Source organism: Galeopterus variegatus, unplaced genomic scaffold (genome assembly GCF_000696425.1).
Source record: "Galeopterus variegatus unplaced genomic scaffold, G_variegatus-3.0.2 Scaffold999, whole genome shotgun sequence".
Lineage (NCBI taxonomy): Eukaryota > Metazoa > Chordata > Mammalia > Dermoptera > Cynocephalidae > Galeopterus > Galeopterus variegatus.
The window spans coordinates 226,877-246,222 of record NW_007727110.1 but is presented as its reverse complement, the minus strand read 5'-3'; the positions used below and the strand labels follow the sequence as shown (position 1 = coordinate 246,222).

The following is a 19,346-nucleotide window of genomic DNA, read 5'->3' as shown; positions in this document are numbered from 1 at the left end:
TTGACTTGGTGTTGTCAGCACCACGCTCAGCCAGTGAGCGAACCGGCCATCCCTATATGGGATCCGAACCCGGGGCCTTGGTGTTATCAGCACCGCACTCTCCCGAGTGAGCCACGGGCCGGCCCCAGGGAAAATAGGTTTTTAAAGTATATGTTGGAATTTATTGGAAAAGAAGTTAATGAAGCAGTATTTTTGATGGTAAGAGTTTTCTCTCAAGGTACTTTTATAAAAAATAGTTCTCAAAAACAATGTCTAAAAATTTCTAAAAATATGTTATTAATTTGGAGAATTGTCTTCTGCAGTTTGATCATCCATGTATGATTTTGTAACCACATGCTTCATTAAATGTCAACACATACACATTTGTGTGTATGTTTTAACATTTTATTATAGAAAACAAAAAATATACACAAAGTATAGAAACTATAGCATCATGAACACAATATACCTATCACCTGGCTCAACAATTACCAGTTATACTCTTAGTCTTTTCTCCCTTCACTCCACCCTGGGTTATTTTGAAGCAAATATCAGACATTATTATATCATTTCATCTATGAATACTTCCATAAGTATATCTAAAAGATAAGGATTTTTTAAAAACACAACCATATTATTATCATAGCAAAAATAACTGTAATTCCTTAATATCATTAGGCATCTAATAATTCATATCTCAGTTTGTATAAGTAATGATTTATCTTGGCATTTAAATACAAAGGTTCTGTCTCTGGTGCTCATCGTAGTATGTGAACATACTGCTTAGTATGACTGACACAAGAAGGGCTTGTTTAACCACAGGCTCTTCAGCACAGCTCACTGCTTCACAGATTACTGATATCTTAGTACAGTGAATTATTTAGACTGTGGCACAGTTCACCAGTGAGCATTAGTATCTTTTGGTTCTTATTGGAAGCTAAAATACCTGCAATCTTTAGACATTGCTGAACTCTTTTTAGATGTGGGCACTTTATATATTGTGGTAGTTTTTCAGTTTTAAAGAAAGACTAAACGGTTGATTAGGCACCAGGACCAAGGATTGCTGTCCACTGAGTAGCTGGGCCCTTTTCAGTGAGGATTTCTGTTTGCATTCTGTGTGGAATTTATGACTGTCACAGTTAAGATCTTCCTGATGTGGCTCTTCTTACAACTCTGCTGATGATCACTATCAGGTGGTAACTTAGCTTTCTTTTCTCAGATCACACACGTTGCAATGTGTGGATTCTGGATGGAGACCTGTACCACAAAGGCCTGCTAAAGTTTGCCGTTTCTGCTGAATCCTTGCCAGAGACCCTAGTCATTTTTGTTGCAGACATGTCTAGGCCTTGGACTGTGATGGAATCTGTACAGAAATGGGCTAGTGTTTTACGTGAGCACATTGATAAAATGAAAATTCCGCCAGAAGAAATGAGGGAGCTGGAACGGAAGTGTAAGTAAAATGGAATTTTCTTAAATGGAAAATTCACTAGCCTCTTTGGATGATTCTAACTACTTCCTTTTCACAGTCAAGAGTCTCTTGCATAGTGTTTGTGTTTTGTTCGCACCATTTATTTCAGAGGTGTTGTTGTTAATTCAGTAGTCAAAAAGTATTCAAAGCAGTCTTTATCTCAAGTGTCACAATTGAAGAAAATGAATCATTATTCCATATTATATTCATTGGTTCTCTTTTAAAATAAGAGTTCTTCCCTTACTCCTGAAAATGTGATGAGTTCCGTCGGTCTCTATGTTTTTTTTTTAAGTCTCTGTCCACTGAGTTAGCATCAGAGGGTATGAGGGTTTGCTCTGTTCTTTGCAGCTTGAGTCCACTGCCCTGCAATTTCATTAAGGCCCTCTGGACCCTCTTTTTGGCGACGTTAGAGGTAGCACTAAAAAAAGACAAATCTTTCAGCTCCTATCTTATTTCATTCTGGAATCCAGCAAATATGATTTTAGTTAAAAATAGGAAGGTCATTTTTTTTTTTTAAATGAAAGGCTATTTTAAGACTAAGGACATCAAGTCTTTTTGAAAACAAAGAACTTTCAAATTAAAGGAAGTTTGTTTTGGGTTTTTTTTCTTAATGTGGTTCAGAAGCTTGTTTTTCCTTTCATTTGCTTCTGTGCAGTTACATCAGCTTCTGTCCACTTGCCAGGGAAATGGGAGGAGCAGGGATGGAGCTGTGGCAGTGGCCGTGGCAGCCGTCTTGTCCAGGGCAGACTTGGCCCAGCCTGGCTTATTTCTACAGGATGACCTCACTCCCTCTAGTTGCATTAATGAGGGCTTCTGGGGCATGGCCCAGGGGACCTTCACACTTATTGGCAGAAGAGTTCAGAAATTTTGATGTTCTTTTCAAATCAAATTTCCTGCTGTGTGTCTTCCTGTCCCACACTTCATTTTGTTCCTGTCCCATATTAGCTGAAACAGGGAGTTTAACATCTTATTCTTTGTTTTGGGGTGTGTGTGTATGTTTCCCTGGTCACCCACATGTGTGCTGCAGTGACTGTTATGCAGCTCAGCTCATCTGTCTTTAACCACTGACCTTTCTAGATAATGCCTCTCTTTCCCCTGAAATAGAGACCCTAAAGGCAACTTCTCAGAATAGTTCTGAGGCTGAAGAGCTGTTTTTTATCCACTGCATGTACAGCTGTACCCAGATTAGTGAGTTAATGCACCTGTTTTATTGAAGTGATGACCTTGTTAAGATTTTTTAAAACAGAAAAAAAAAAAAAGTGAGGTTAAGCCAAGGATATCGTTCTTTCCCAGGTAGGGAAAAAGTGTCTGCCCTGTACCAGGTACTGTTCTAGGCTCTGTAGATGCAGATGAGATGCCTGCTTCTAGGGAACATGTTTCCATGACACACTGAATTTATTTTGATCAATGAATTTGTCATTGATGTCAGTGTCACTTAGGATTAGATTCAACTGCATGTGACATAGAACCCAAGATAACTGTGGCATAAATAAGACTTGAGGTTTGTTTCTGTCTCCTGTAAATGAAATCTACTGGTAGTCAGTTCAGGCCTGGAAAGTAGCCTTGGGAAGACAGTTCAAGGACCCTGGCCCTTTTGTGCTTACTGCTTTGTCATTTCTAGGGTGTGGTTCTCTTACTTCTGACAACTGGAGCTCTAGCCTTCACATCCGTGTCCCAGGCAGCAGGATGGAGGAGGAGGAAAGAAGGGCTGGAGGGCACATGCCTGCTGTCTTCTAAGGGGGCTCAGAAATGTAGTTTTTATTCTGTTTGGCCATATGTTCTAAGTATCGGGGTTCAGTTCGGTTACAAGGAGGAAGAGGTAGGAGCACAGTGGAAGGCAGCTAACGATTGCTGGAACCATGTCTGTGTCATAACTCTGGTTCACCTTCTGAGGGCCTCTGCTTTCACCACTCCTCTGAGATTTTTGGAATGGTAGTCATGCCTTTGTGTTGCATGTTGAAGGAGGGCCCGTGTTAGTGCTGGTTTTAGATTACATTTTAATAAAGCAGTTGGCTATCCACTTGCCCAGAGGACTCTCACTTTCCAGATTAATTGGACTCTAGGTATTATATTGAATGAGTGAAGGGCTGTTATTCAACCTAGCTTTCAATTGAGCACCAGTCTCCAGTCTGCTGATTTTGGAAAGCTACTCCATGGCCAGCCACTCTCGTTCACGGTTAGGTTCCCCATTGGTCCTATGTCTGTGGCAGCCGTTTGGCTACAGGAACCATTTGAGAAGGAAGGTAGCACCCAGAGCTGCCAGAAAGTGGTGCTTATTTGTAGGTTAGTCTTGTCTTTCCTGCTTTATGTCTAGGGCTTCTCTCGTGTATGTAGGTGTATGGGGGCATTTCAGGACTGTAGGTGATCAGCGAGGTAGGAGGGAAAAGATGAGAAAGAGGCAGCCACAGCTAAGGTAGAGTACTTTGTGGTCTCCTTCCTGTGCTCACTCCCATCTGATGCTGAAGGGGAGCCCCAAGTGGGCTGATGGCCCCTACCATACCACCACCTAGAGAAATTGTTAATTCTGCAGTATGTATATACCCTGAGGAAGATTTACATTTTATTGTCCGAATTATGCTGTCCCATTTTTTTTTTTTTTTTTAAAGATGACCGGTAAGGGGATCTTAACCCTTGACTTGGTGTTGTCAGCACCACGCTCAGCCACTGAGCTAACCAGCCATCCCTATGTGGGATCCGAACCCGGGGCCTTGGTGTTATCAGCACCGCACTCTCCCGAGTGAGCCACGGGCTGGCCCACGCTGTCCTATTTTTAATCCTTCGTTTTCACTTACCTGTGTGTTATATACATTTGCTCTGTCTTTCAATCTGTTTTCTAAAATGCTGAGCTATTTTTTAAAAATTTGAATTTTCTACTGTTGATGGACAGCCACAATTAAGTCATTCTTGTAGAATGTGAATAGTCTAACCCTGGGCTTCCAGACTGTTTTCACAGGATGGCACATGTAGAATACAGCAGAGTTTGTGCAGCACACTAGGTAGTGGAAGTTCGTGGAGCATGCCACCTGAGCTCATGTCCTACTGTAGCTTAGCTCACCTGTAATCTGTTTCAGGCTTTGTCCTGCTCACTGTCTGGGAAGCCCTGGTCACTGTCTGGGAAGTGCCTTGTGGCACTTGGGTAGTTAGATGTGAAACAGTTAAGCTAATTGTATTTTTCAGTGATTCAAAGATTTGTTAAAATGCTTTTAAAAAGAAAATGTGAGAATCTTTGGTTCCTTTAAAACCCTTCAATAGCCAAGTTAAATTCTGTTTTTGTCCAAAATGGAGGAAACATCCCTTGAGTAGATCATTTATATTGACAATGAAGTTATGTGAATGAACTTAATTAAAGACAAGTTGTAGAGTTGAAATATTATCACATGTACACTTTAGGGCTTAATCAGTTTTCAATTTGCCCAGTATTATGTAGAAGACAATGAGCTCCCAGATAATTTCAGAAGCTCATATAATGACAACCTAAAGTCTTTGCAATAAAACCTCATTGTTTTTAAAATGTTTGAAAACTATTCTGTGTGAAAAGAGGAGTACACACACCTTTCTCTAGGTCTTCTTCAGTCCTGTTATTTGCATTTACAAATGAGCATGTTGTTTATGAGAATAAAGGGCCTTTTGGTCCTTCAGTCCTGTTGGGGTTAGAAGGTTAGAACTGCCTGTTTGCTCCTCTGGCTCAAAGATTTAACCATCAGTTCCTTGTTCTCTGGCTTGACACATGAGCCTTGAAGTACCCATGTAAAGATGCAGGTCTGTGGGCTTTATGGTCAGTTGGCTTAATTGAGGCCATAGACTACTATCAGCTTGAAGGCCCTCAGCTGGAGTAGTGAATGTGTGTGCCAAGAAGTGCATATTGTATTGCTAACCCTTTCTTGTGTTAGGCAGGAACAGGCCATGAACAGGCAGTGTCACACACACTGCACGTGTGACTCAGGATCTCCTAAAGGTGACACTGAGTACACAGAGTGCGGATAATGAGGAAATGTGTCTGGTGCTGGCAAGTCCAGCCTTGTTACTTAGGGCTGACATACCTTAATTGTATGGAAACAGCATGTTCTTATGGAATTCAAATTGTTTTACTAAGCATTTCTAATGAGGACTCAGATGAATTTTGTAAGTTATAGCTCTTTCTAATGGTAACTTATGTTGAAGTAACAGTTCAACTATTCTGGTATTTTGAAAATGAAAGATATATAAGAAAAGTGTCTTTTTCCATAATAGGCACTGTTAAAGCCTTAGAATTTTTTTTTTTTTTTTTTTTTTGGTCTTTTGTCTTTTTCCGTGTCCGGCAACGGATTGCAACCCTCAGTGTTGTCCCCGTACCGGACCGGGGACCGGCAATGGGATCGCAACCCTCGGTGTTGCTCCCGTGCCTCACTCAGCCAGTGAGCGGGAACTGGTCTGTATGTGGGATCCGAACCCTTGGGCGGGAGCGCCGCTGCACTTCCCAAGCGGCGCACTATCCAGTGCGCCACCGGGCCGGCCCAAAGCCTTAGAATTTTTAAAAACCTGTTTAGGAGTTGAATACAGTTGAAGATGTCTAGGGGAATGTCTTTGCTGCTCTGAAGTTACAAAGCTCAAATTGAATGTGTCAAAATTGGCATTTTGCATCATTGTCCCCAAATCCCTAATATTATAGCTGATGTGACTGGTAAGTTTATCTTACGTTTTGTGCTTGTTACTGCCTTTTTCAGTTTTCTAAAGCTAATATGCATTTTTATTTGTGTGTGTATAATTTTTTTCTCTTTTTCCTCTGTAGTTGTGAAAGATTTTCAAGACTATGTCGAGCCTGAAGATGGTTGTCAAGGTTCCCCACAGAGAAGAGGGCCTCTGACCTCAGGCTTGGATGAAGAAAATGTTGCCCTGCCTCTGGGCGACAACGTGCTGACTCATAACCTGGGGATCCCAGTGTTGGTGGTGTGCACAAAGGTGTGTGCCAGGGAATTGTAATCTTGGCTGGGTTTGGCCAGTGAACAATCACCGTCTGAAAGAAAGGAGAAGCTTTGATGAAGTTTCTTCCCAAGGGAGAGTTGGGCTTATTCAGGATTCATTAAGGTACATTGATTATGTCAGGATAGAAAATATTGTCATTTAACATTGCTGCTGGAAACATGACATCACTCGGTTTGCTCATGGCCTGGGTTAATCTCTCTGTGAAGTACTGTTGATTTTATGGTCAAACTCAAAACCAAACATACTTTTTTTTAAGGCTATGTAAACCAGCTCATCTGGTCCAAACTGATGGTGAGAAAATAGAATAATGAGGTAGGAATAGAAATTAAATTCAGTCATAGAGAAACAAAGTTTTGTCTCTTACCTAAAAAAAAAAAAAAAAAAAAAAAAAACCAACTAGCATTTAAAAACATTTTGGGTTTCAAAAGTACTTGGCTATGTAAACCAGCTCATCTGGTCCAAACTGATGGTGAGAAAATAGAATAATGAGGAAGGAATAGAAATTAAATTCAGTCATAGAGAAACAAAGTTTTGTCTCTTACCTAAAAAAAAAAAAAAAAAAAAAAAAAACCAACTAGCATTTAAAAACATTTTGGGTTTCAAAAGTACTTTATTCCCAGAGCCACTGTATTGCCAGGCTACAGAGGCTGTGCCAATCTTACCCTGTTCTTGAGAATGGAGCCCTGCATAGTGCATCACACAGCTATGTACAGTGGGTCTTTCTCCTGATGTTCTTGTCGTTTAGAACTTCTGTGAGGTGATTGACCTGTTACATCCCCACTTTACAGGTAAAGAAACTGAGGCCCTGGATGAAAGAGAAAAATTTCCAGTTCCTTTTTACTCTTCTCTAATTCTTGGACCCTTGGCTATGGCTTTTCTTCTTTGGAACTATGTTACTGTATTTCCGAAGGAGGTGCTGTTCCCATCCTCAATAGGCAGAGAGGCAAAAAGATAACTTTCTTTCTATCTCTCCTACAGTGTGATGCAGTGAGTGTCCTGGAGAAGGAGCACGATTATAGGGACGAGCACTTGGACTTCATCCAGTCGCACCTGCGGAGGTTCTGTCTCCAGTGTATCCTTGGGGCCCTGTGTTAGGGCCTGTGGGTACGGGCTTCCTTTCAAGTGGGGCATCTTCAAAGAGATAAAGTACCTTCCGAACCCAGAATAGTCTTCTACCAGGGAGAAATTGTATATGTCTTTATACTGATTTTATATTTTACTTTGTTGGAATTTGAGGCTTATTAACTTTGTGCCTATCTTTGACCACTTTTTATTTTTAATGTTGTACGTTTGATAGTCTCTCATATTAAGAAGAAACTGATATGTAACAATTTAATTATCAAATTACTTCTATCACGCTGTCTTAGAAATCTTTTTAAACTGTGCTTTTATGCAGAAAAGGCTAATGACCAAAAGGATGTTGTTTTAGAGGCTATAGGTGTTTCCCATGTGTTTACATTTTGTGCTATCCATGGGAGAGATGCTGTGTCAGCATTCTTTTGAGTCTTGGTTCTGTAAAAAGCCAACAGCAGTTGGTACCATAGTCCCATGATCTGGGGTGGGGCTGAGGGATGGGTTCCTGCCACTTCCTTTGAGCCCATTAGTTTGTTGGGACCCATTCCTCATAAAAAATGTGCTTAAAGATAAACCTGGTCATGTGTGAGCATCTCCTCGGGAGGGAATCTTTGTACCTTGATAGGCTGAGTGTATTTTCCTGGTCTAGCCTCAGAGCCATAACTTCACTTTTGGGGAATAAATCCAAGGGGTCAAGATGGGTACACATGTTTAAAAATGAACTGCATAGCCCACTAGCATCAACATGCTTTATTCTTTTGACTTGCTTCATCTGCTGCTATTACCTTTTTAATTTTTAAAATTGTAATACTTTCTGTTGCTCATGTATTGATCAAAAACTGATCAACTCGTGAGTAGTACTTTGAGGATTGTGCTTGTATGTGTTTGATTTTGTCTCCTCCTGCAGTGAATTGGTTTTCCTTAACCAGATTGATTAGATGGAGCTGCCTTGATTTACACATCAGTGAAGGAAGAGAAAAACCTCGACTTGTTGTATAAGTACATTGTTCATAAAACATACGGTTTCCACTTCACCACACCTGCCTTAGTTGTGGAGAAGGATGCAGTTTTTATGTGAGTTGTTTAGAGGTGATGCTTTCAAACTCTGCTTTCTCTATAGTACATTTGATTTTTACATTTTACCCTTTCAAGTAAAGTGCCTTTTGTCTTGTCTTACACAGACAGCTCTCACTGCCTTAGAGTAAAGTGCTTGGGCTGGACCAGCCAGCTTTCCTTCTCTGCTTTTTTCCAGATTATGAAGCTTTCTGCCTGAGGGAAGTAGGTGGTATGGTTAGGGCTGCTGCCTTTCTTCATTGAAAGCAAGTTGCCAAGACTTAAGCCAGCCATTTTTGATAACTATTGTCAGTTCTGGTAAAATGCTGGCTGGGAGAGGAAGTGGAAGGATAGGGAATTGCACTTTGGGGATCCTGAATGTCTTCTGCTAAAGGCTCTGGTTTCTCTGCCTATTGGCAGGGATGATTCTAAGCATCCTCTCAGCCTCCTTATCAGCATGGGCTTTGGCTGTATTGAGTGCTTATTGTACTTCCGGCATTTTACATTTTGGGAGCCACTGGGGCTGATTGTCCTCACCAGAAACTTGGATACCTGCTTCCTGAGTCTGTGTCTTTCTTTCACTGGAGAATCATAAATGTTGCTGGATGTATAAATAAATGATGAAGCTGGGCCTCCTAGAGGATTTGTGTTAGCAGATCGATGTTCAGGCTTAGATATCCTCTTGTCTTAAAAAATAATTACATTTGTTCATTCATTAAACCTTATTCAGTACCTCCTAGGTGCCCAGGTTCTCTGCTAGGGACACAGAAATGAATGAGACGTGGTCCCTGCACACGGTACTGTAGGGGACAAACACACAGCTGAAGAAGGGAAGGGCAGTGATGCGGTATTAGAGGAAGTACAACAGGGAAGGTGATGCTGGGAGATGAACGGTGTATCCCAGGCAGAGTAGAAGGAATTGGGGGAGTAGTCCAAGAGAGGCTGGAGGTGTGAATTCCAGGAGCTCTCAGGGAACTGAATAGGTTTCCTCCTGCACATTCAAGGAAAGCCTCACTCAGGCTACTCATAGACAGCATACTACAGGCTTGGCCTGTGTATTTGTCCATTTCTGTTGCTTATGACAGAATACCTGAAACTGGGTAATTTATAAAGAAATGAAATTTCTTACAATTTTAGAGGCTGAGAAGTTGATGGTGTGGGTAACGTATCTGGTGAGGGCCTTGTTATTGGTGGTGACTCTGTGATGCAGGGTGTCACATGGTGAAAATGGGCTGAGCAAGAGAGTTAACCTCCTCACTTGCTCTCTTTTTAAAATCACCAGAACCATACCCATTACTCCGTGAATGGATCAGTCCATTCATGAAAGCACAGTTCTCACAATCTTATCACTTCTTAAAGACCCCATCTTTCAGTTACCATAATTGAATTTCCCACCCTCTTAATACTGTTATGGTGGGGGTCAAGATTCCAATACATGAACTTTGGGGGGACCAGTTTGACTCATAGCATCCTGATTTTAGAAAATCATCTACAATAGTTAGGAAGGCACTAAAAGCATAAGCTCAGTGAGTGATTTGTTTTTGGAATCACTCAGTGCCCAAATTACATTTGATTCTAAGGAGCAGGAGAGTGGTTGGATTTGGGGCTGATCTGGAATGGAGAGGCATCTTGCAGCTTCTGAAGGCTGCATAGGTCATGGCAGTATCTTGATTGTGCCCTATCCCTTTGCACCTTTGGTCCTGTTGGTAGTTTCCTATCTGGGGACTGGTAAAGTCAGCAAGGATATTTGGGTAGAGCGCCCTGGCTAAGCACCCTTTTGGTTATAGAGCTATGGAGCAGGAGTTGGATAGAGAATGAGATGCCTGTGAGAACAATCAATTGCCATCTTTCAGAGTGTCTTGAGTTCAAATGTGTGGCATGTAGGACATTTTACAATTGCTACCTTTAATAGATTCAGGTGGGAACCCTAGGGTGCAGCTCAACTTAATGGAACCTGGGCGCCATCCTGCCCTGTGATGTCGAGCTGGGCAGCACCCATGCAGGAGCCTCAAGGACTGTTTGTGCTCCTCTGGTTTGAGGCCAGGACAGATGCAGGCTCTGGTTGCCCCTTGACTCCAGGGCATGTCTTCCCAAATCAGCAAAAGTAATGAATCAACCCACATGATAACTGTTGTTAGAAAGAAGAGTTCTGGGCCGGCCCCGTGGCGCACTCGGGAGAGTGTGGCGCTGGCAGCGCAGCGGCGCTCCCGCCGCAGGTTCGGATCCTATATAGCGATGGCCGGTGCACTCACTGGCTGAGCGCGGTGTGGGCGACACCAAGCCAAGGGTTGCAATCCCCTTACCGGTCATGAAAAAGACAAAAAAAAAGAAAGAAAGAAAGAAAGAAGAGTTCTCAGAGAGAGAAGCAACCCACAGGAGGGAGCCTCTATGCCACAGCCCAAGAGGAACAGTCCCATCCTGAGCTCTGTCCTCTGTGCTGCTCTCTGCATTCTCCTTTTTGTTGGAACAAGGCTCCATTGTGTCCTTGCTCTGAGCTCTTCTAGGTGGAGTTGTGGGAGACCTCTGAGCACTTCCAGTGGGGCAGCATGTGAAGTCCTCATACTGCCTCCTTAGGCCTAGGCCCATGAGCTCAGTATGGAACAGAACCTGCATTGTTGATCTGAAGGGTTATAGCTGCAGTGAATTTTTGCTTTTCTGCCGAAAGCTGCAAACCTCCCCTAGCAACTCCAGACCAGATGTTGTGTGAAAGGATCTCACTCAGGAGTCTTATTTAACCTGGAATGTGCTCTGAATATGCTGTAAGGCAGTCCCAGGAAAAGCAAGTCAATCCCTGTCTCTTTACCTCTAGACCTGCAGGCTGGGACAATGAAAAGAAAATAGCTATTTTACATGAAAATTTCACAACTGTGAAGCCAGAAGATGCATATGAAGACTTTATTGTGAAACCTCCTGTGAGAAAGGTACCCAAATCAATCACTTTAAGAGTTTAAGCATTTTTTAACAGGAAAAGAAACCTATAAAAAGAAATAGGTCTTACACATTGTACCACTTTGAAAAAAAATACATAATCCAAGGGCTTTTTTGTTAATCTTTAAATGAGGTGTGGTGTTAAGTAAATGGCTCAAGGTGGGGGGCATGAGCAATGGAATACCCGCATGGAGTTGGGAGACCTTGCCCATTGCTTCCTAACAGCACTGCTGCTGCCCGGAATTACTACTACTAGATCCCCTCGCTCCTGTGATCTGCAGACTGTGGGAGATGTTTAGAACCTGCCAGACTTAAAAATGTCAGTTGGCCACATGCCACAGCTGGTTTTGGGAGAGAGTCTGTGCCAAAGTAGAAAAATGAAATTGCAGTCTTAGCAGGGATCTCCCAGACTGGTGTTAAGGCCCAAGCCCAAAATTCTCCTTTCAGCATGACTTTTAACAGTAGTTCGGAATGTTCTTGGCCTGTACCCACAAATGTGTGTGTCGCTTCACAGCTGGTGCATGACAAAGAGTTGGCAGCAGAGGATGAGCAGGTGTTCCTAATGAAGCAACAGGTAAGAAAACCAGTGACATTAGAACAGAGGCTTTTTCATGCTTGAAATGCCAGTCAGTCCTCAGCTGCATATGGGGAATCACAAAGAGCTTGCAACCTTATAGGTTCTAAGACCACGTCTCCTTCTTGTTCCCTCCTATTTCTAAGATTAGTAGGGGTTGGGCCACCTGCTTCATTAGAGCACCTGCCTGCCTTGCAGATTCTCCTACAGCTATAGGCTTAGTATCTTTTTAAGTGCCTTTCTATGGAAATGTAGGTTTTCTGGCACAATAGTTCCTGTGTTTACAGTACCAGGTGACCTTACCTCACTTCCATTATTTCATATAGCCCCACATAGCCCTGTGCATAAAGGCAGGTAATGACCATTTTGTAGGTGAGGCGAATAATTTCCCCAAGGTGACAGTTTATAATGCAAACCCAGTCACATTTCTCTTTCACCTGGACTAAAGTTGGAAGTCATGAGTTGCCCTAAAGGCAAGTCAGCAGTGAGTTTTGACAGTTCTTTTCCCAACTGTTCCTCCTTTCTTTGCTCTGCTTGCTTCTTAGCTTCAAAACTGGTTATTTGGAGTATTTTTCTCATCATATGCTGAACTGAATTTAATTTTTTTGCATTTATAGTGTAAAACATATGATGTGGTGGTTGTTAATGGTGCCCTCTAGTGGAATACTTAGAGTAAGTTTTTCTCCAGACCTTCAGTGCATACTGCAGGCCTTGGTTAATGGCCAGTTTGTCCCTCTCTTTGCAGTCACTCCTTGCAAAGCAGCCAGCCACGCCCACAAGAGCCTCCGTGAGTACCTTACACTAAACATAGGGTCTTGGCCCAGTGTTGTGGTTGTCTTTAGTCTTTATATCATTATTTGTGAGAGCTTATATTTGTGTGGGCTTTCATATTTTCCAAGGGAATTGGTCTCCCTAAAGGCCCATGGTCAGGAACATTAAAAAAAAAAAAACAAGAAAAAAACCCATAAAACATGAAAAAAGGATTTGTGTTCACACCACTGCCTCCAGTCTTGCTATCCATGAGCTGGAGCCTGTGAACCCTCACTGTCTCACTGAAGGGTGAAACTCAAGAAGTGTAACTCAGGGAATGTCTGATGAAGGATTACAACTCTGGGAATTAGAGTGAGCTGGCTTTATTATCTTTTTTTTCCTTTTTGTCTTTTTTCGTGACCGGTAACGGAATCACAACCCTCGGTGTCGCGCCCATACTGCGACTGGCAACGGGATCGCAACCCTCGGTGTCACGCCCGCACCGTGCTCAACCAGTGAGCAGACCGGTCTCTATATGGGATCCGAACCCTCGGAGGGAGCGCCGCCTCGCTCCCAAGTGCCACACTCTACCGAGTGCGCCACCGGGCCGGCCTGTGGCTTTGTTATCTTGATATCTCTTCTTTCAGGAGAAATTGGGGTCTAGAAAGGGACGGAGCTGGGAACAAGCTCCTAGTCCTATACCCTAGACTATGAAAAGTACCCTGCAGAAGCCTGTCTTCATTTTTGTAATATGTGTTTTCTGTTTTATGCCTGTATGTGACCTGGGCTGGTTTTGGATTTAGGAATCCCCTGCAAGAGGACCCTCTGGCTCTCCAAGGACCCAGGGCCGGGGAGGCCCAGCCAGTGTGCCCAGTGCCTCTCCAGGCACGTCGGTAAAGAAGCCAGACCCAAACATGAAAAGTATGTATTCTGTCTCTGTGGAGAGTGGTTTAGACCTGAGCCCTGTAGGGGCTGGATGGTCGGGTCTGTATGTTAGTATCCTTAGTTTTGTTTCTCATTATGTTTATTACTGTTTATGAATTGTGGGATTTTCCCCCCTTCACTTGTCAAGCTCAGTTACTTATTAATTTAAGTAGCAGTTATCCCAGTGGCTTAGTGATATCTATAAATATTGGCTGCAATAAAATCATCAAAACAAAATTTTATTTATTTAATTCTTGCATGTTTGAGGGGCACTTTTTATTCAGGATATGAGCTTTTCACAGTAGGTATAGAATGTTAAGGGCCTATAAAACTGAAAAACACTTCCTTGCAGACAGGGAGATGATGTGGAGCACAGGTTATTTATCTGTTCGGTACCCAAACAGGTGGGAAATGTAAACATGTTTCATTATCATGCTAACCCATAATTACTCAGCAGTGGTGATATATAAAGAATCCTTGTGAATGAATATTATCAGTGTCCTAGGAAGACAATAGCTACAATAGCTAATACCAGGCTGAGAACTGGGGTTTTTTTGTTTGTTTAATAAAGTCATCCAGGTTGTATGATGATTTTCTTTTCTTTACTATATCTTTAGATAATGCAGCAAGTGAAGGGGTGTTGGCCAGCTTCTTCAACAGTCTGTTGAGTAAAAAAACAGGCTCTCCTGGGAGTCCTGGTGCTGGTGGGGTACAGAGCACCACCAAGAAGTCAGGTAAAGAAGGGCCCTCAGAGACCTGTGTCCCTGTGGTTGAGCAGTGCTGGAAGGATGGGGTGGTGAACAGGAATGTCTGCCTTCACGTGGCCTGCAGACCCTTGGTGTTCTAAACAGCTAAGAAAGGGAGCACATCTCTACTTTATACTGAGCAATGTGTTGTGCTTTCAGTGGGATCATCTTATTACCATGTGGGTTTCCTTGGCACATTTAAAGTGGGATTTATGTGGCTATTGGGTGAGTTGAGGTATAGCCTAAATTGTACATGTGGTGTGGAAGCTCTCTCCATCGGAGGTAATGGTCTAGAGTGTACCATTGACATTTATTTCATTTTCTATGATGCCTTAAAAGGATTTGTGTTCACTACACTGCCTCCAGTCTTGCCATGAGCTGGAGCCTGTGAATCCTCACTGTCTCACTGAAGGGTCATCATTTTCTCCTCCAGGAAGCCCCCCCCTTTGTCACACATATACCTCTCTGTGACAGCCCACCCATCTGTCCTTCCATGTGGGCTGGTAGGGCAAGTCTGTGTCTTGGAGGTCTTTTAAACAGAAGAACTAATTCCTTAGGAATTGTATGTTTTCCTAGGAAGCTGGAGGACATTTTAAAAGGGTCTTTGCTGGGGGCTGGCCAGTTAGCTCAGTTGGTTAGAGTGCGGTGCTGATAACACCAAGGTCCAGGGTTTGATCCCTGTACTAACCAGCCACTGCCCCCCCCCCCCAAAATAAATAAATAAACATAAATAAATGGGTCTTTGCTTTTAATTTTTCATTGGCTGTAGGGTATCTTAATACCTATAGTGCTTTTCCTAATTGGTGTTTCCAGGGCAAAGGAGACCCTTAGGAGACCACTCCGTTCTCAGGGCAGCCTGGGTCCCCAGCAGCTCCCAAGTCCTTAGAGACTCAGTCTGGTCTGGTGGCCCAGGCCATGGGCTTATATTATTCTCTAATGGGAAACAAAAGTCATTTCCAGGGTCCAGTTAGTGTTTGACAACAGAAAAATGTGAGCACTGACTTTGTACAATATTGAACTATCTGTACTTAGTCTTATATTCTTATTTAAACATGGTGTTTCCAAGCTATCCATATGAGTGAGTCTGGAGTGTTGTAATTAGAACAAAACCTAAACACCTGTTTTGTCTGGGGCAAAGAAAGTAATTTGCTGCATGCTTAAAACTCAGATACCACGTCTAGGAAGATGGTGGTGAGAGTGCATAGGTGTTGGGGTTGGGTAGTGAGTGGGTTTTCAGAAAGGCCCTTGTGTTTGGCATGAAGGCATCCCCTGTAGGGGGCAGTCACATAGTTGGGGGAGCACAGACCTGTGACGTTTGGAATTAAGAAAGGCTGAATTAGGGTCTGTTTCCTCATAATCACTGTGGTGAAAAATGGCTTTCTTCATTCTTATTGAGGTTACTGTCACCACAAATGATTATAGAAGTCTGTACAATTTTAAATGTTCCCTTTTAAAAATTCTTTTTTGTTCTCACATCACTGTTTTTGCCTTTTTTTTTAAAGGACAAAAGACTGTGTTGTCAAATGTTCAAGAAGAACTGGATAGAATGACTCGAAAACCAGACTCCATGGTAACAAACTCTTCAACAGAAAATGAAGCCTGATCCTCCTTAAAAAGGGCATATGTCAAATGACCAAATAACTATGTATATTGATCTGCTAAGACCAGGATTTTTCTGATATGGCACATGCTATCAGTTTTTTGGGGCAGGGGAGATGAACTTTAAAAAAATACTTCATTGGCTTGTCCGAGTATGAAATGCACATTTAGGAAGGTTACATGTCAGACTCCTTTGTTAGGGATAACCCTTGGACTCTTGGGCATGTAGCTCTCTCGTAGGAAGTGAGCATAGCTGGGCTTCTTGTGGAGGGGAAGGTAGAGCCAGAGAAAGAGAGCCCACTTTCTATCAATGTGGAGCAAATGAGACCAGGAAATCATTGATCAGATGGTGGTTAGTCTGACCATTTGGGTGTTAGCAAATTCACTTGTTCTTGGGAAGCAGATTAAGTAGCAGAAAGCCAGGAAAGAGAAAGACTAAAAAGAGGAATGAGAGAAGTGATGATGGGAAAGCTGAACGTTGAGGGAGGTGGAGGAAGGAGGAGATGAGCAGTGTTAGTAAATACTGTATGTTCAGTAGAAGTTGAAGAATCATTGTTTAAGACTTAAAATTAGAAGCATTTCCAAACTAAACACTAAGCAAAATGGGAATTAAACTTGTTCTGAATGCATTTTTACTTATGAAAGATGTGTTTAAGTGTGGGGGTACCTGAGTCAGGTGGAGCTGACACAGGAGTGGGAAAGATGGCAGCTGTCTAGAAGCCATGTACTTAGCCCAGATCATATCCTCATGGGAGGTGCTGGGCTCTGTGCATGTGCATGTGCATTGTGGGGCAGACAGTCGCTGTGGGATGTGTTCAAAGTTAGCAGTTACAAAATTAGTTTGCTTTGAATTGTGTTTTCTAAATAGCTCCTTTGTTTTTTAAATTAATTTTTTTTTTTAACTACCACAGGCTGGCCTACTAATAGAAAATGGGTGATTGACCTCTCATTTTACAATAATGCAATGTGCTACAGAAAGTTTGGGGGAGGTTTTAAATGTAATTGCACTCTGGTTAATTGGCTTGCACAAATCCCTGCCTTACAGTCTGTGGAAACCTTCACGGAGCTCCACTGATACAAAAGGGTCTTGTCCTAGCTTCCCGGTCTGATCAGTGCTATCAGATGGACAAATAAGTGTGAATGTTTTATATTGAACATAGCAATGATACATTTCTCTTGTTTTATGTTTTTCATAAAATGTAGCCTTTTTTTTCCTTAGGGAAATAAGAGTATCAGATGTCTCCCCATTTAGGGCAAATTCATGCACATTGTCATGTCACACCACCATTCTGGAAATGACTTCTTTGGATTTGAAGTGGCACTTTTAATTTTATACATGACACAGCATTCAAGTGCAAACACTACCATGAATTTAATGTATAAAAACATTTGTTGTCGAACCAAGGGAAAAAAACCACAGTTCACTTATGTGGAGTTTACTTTTTTTATATGAATGTTTGTTGTACTGTGTCTGAACATAACTTCCCTAATGTCATTACTTTTACATACCAGATTTGACTGACCACTAATGTAGTACTGGGCTTAATTTAATATCCTATGTTATATAACAAGACTCTTAAGATGGTCTTGAATTGCTTTTGTAAAGGTCTGAACACTGTTAAGGAGAAAGCTGACTATTTATTTGCCTTTCAGACAAAAACATTTTTCTTGTGCCAGTTTTATTATTGAAATATACTATATTTTCCTTTTTTAATTAATTTTTTTTTTAAATGTCTTGTGGCTTCCAATTACCAGGTTGTCTAGGTAATGATGGTAAACTGACTGGAATGATAGTTGTGGTGTAGTGACCATAGATGCCAAACAGCTTGTGGCAACACTAAAGGTGGGGGTCACTTAATCCATCTATAGCAGCTGGAGGCAAAATGAATGACCTCAGAAATGAGGGAATTTTTGGAAAGGCACATGCCAAGAGGGATATAGTGTGATTTTTAATTTTAATGTAAAATTTTAGTTTTTTATTTTTTATCATTTGAACTGATAAGCACTTTTTGTGTCAACATAAGACATACTAAAACTGATGAAATGCTGAGATACCTGTCTTGTGAAGGAAGGTTTTTTGGAAACCGCTTTTAGTTTCTTATGACAAGTGGTTGCTCCTACTATCAGAAGAAACTGATGTGTAGTGTCATGTGCTCAGTAGTTGCCAAAGTCTACCAACTTTGGGGAGCTGCAGGGTTCTTTTGGGGGGATGGGAGGAAAGGAGATGATTTTTGTTTTTTGGGGTTTTCAAGCATTGGAACCAAAGGCCAAATAATAAACATCCTTTACTTTTTAAAGTAAAATTCATTTTATTTGCAGAATACACTTATATGGTAGACTGCTAAAGACAGTTTTATGACTATACAGATAGTGGTTACATCTGCTGGTTGTCTTTAAAATGGAAAAATCAAAGAAAAATAAGCCCAACCTTGAAGATGTGGCCAAGATAAAGGCCATGACTTGGTCTTTCCTAAAAATGCAACAGGTATGCTGCTAGACTGTTTTATTTTGTTTGCACTTTTTTTTTTGATTGGCGTTTTAAAATCAGTATTTAAACTGAAGACATTGTCGTGTTTTATTAATTTAACGAAGTTAAAAGTGACTGCTCTGTTCATCATGACCTTAACAATGTTGATGCTGTAAGTGAACGTTCACTGTTGTCTATATACTGAGTTTATTGGTATTTTTACCTTAAAATTAGGACTGCAGATTATCCCCCACCAGTCTTAGTCCAGGGTATGGCTCTATTCAGGTGCAGTATGCAGTCATGTGGAACCTTGCTTTCTAGTGCTGGGAAAAAAAGATGTCTCTAATTACTGGCTTCAATAAACATGAATCCAGACTGCTTACAATTTTTGGTGACTTTCTTTATGATAAATCATCCCACTGGAGGTACATTGAATTGTCTGCTAATCATATAGGGTATCTGGTCATGTAGCTAAAAATGAATCTCTCTCTCACTTGAAATTATCAGAAGTTCTGATAAAAAAAAAAAAAACATTTTAAAGCCGTATTTTGAAGGTTTTGGAGTTCTAAGCTGTGTAGAGAGAAATGGAGTTTGTAAATTGTCCAGTGTACAGATTTTCTTGCCTCTTGGATAAATTTTTTATTATCTGAATTAGGCTGAGTGATTTTCACTTAGCTGATCCACAGAAGCATTGAGAATCCATAGAGGAATTTCAGAGCAACTATACTATAATGCCTTTCACTTATTTAAATAGGACACTCTTACTCTTGCACAGTAAAATCTGTGCAAGAAAATTTGGTTCTTTATATTAGAGTATATGAA

The 19,346-nt window shown here is 41.6% G+C and overlaps 1 protein-coding gene across 1 annotated transcript in view; it reads left to right on the top strand.

Moving 5' to 3' along the window:
- DYNC1LI2 (dynein, cytoplasmic 1, light intermediate chain 2) overlaps positions 1 to 18,909 on the top strand; it is a 24,310-nt gene extending 5,401 nt beyond the window's left edge. The window contains exons 4-13 of the mRNA XM_008574124.1: positions 1,199 to 1,429; positions 6,216 to 6,385; positions 7,388 to 7,481; positions 8,422 to 8,557; positions 11,346 to 11,457; positions 11,979 to 12,038; positions 12,784 to 12,825; positions 13,592 to 13,709; positions 14,330 to 14,446; positions 15,961 to 18,909. Of these exons, the coding sequence (XP_008572346.1) occupies positions 1,199 to 1,429; positions 6,216 to 6,385; positions 7,388 to 7,481; positions 8,422 to 8,557; positions 11,346 to 11,457; positions 11,979 to 12,038; positions 12,784 to 12,825; positions 13,592 to 13,709; positions 14,330 to 14,446; positions 15,961 to 16,061 (1,181 nt within the window). The 3' untranslated portion in view covers positions 16,062 to 18,909. The remainder of the gene's footprint in view (positions 1 to 1,198; positions 1,430 to 6,215; positions 6,386 to 7,387; positions 7,482 to 8,421; positions 8,558 to 11,345; positions 11,458 to 11,978; positions 12,039 to 12,783; positions 12,826 to 13,591; positions 13,710 to 14,329; positions 14,447 to 15,960) is intronic.
- The last annotated feature ends 437 nt before the right edge of the window (positions 18,910 to 19,346 follow it).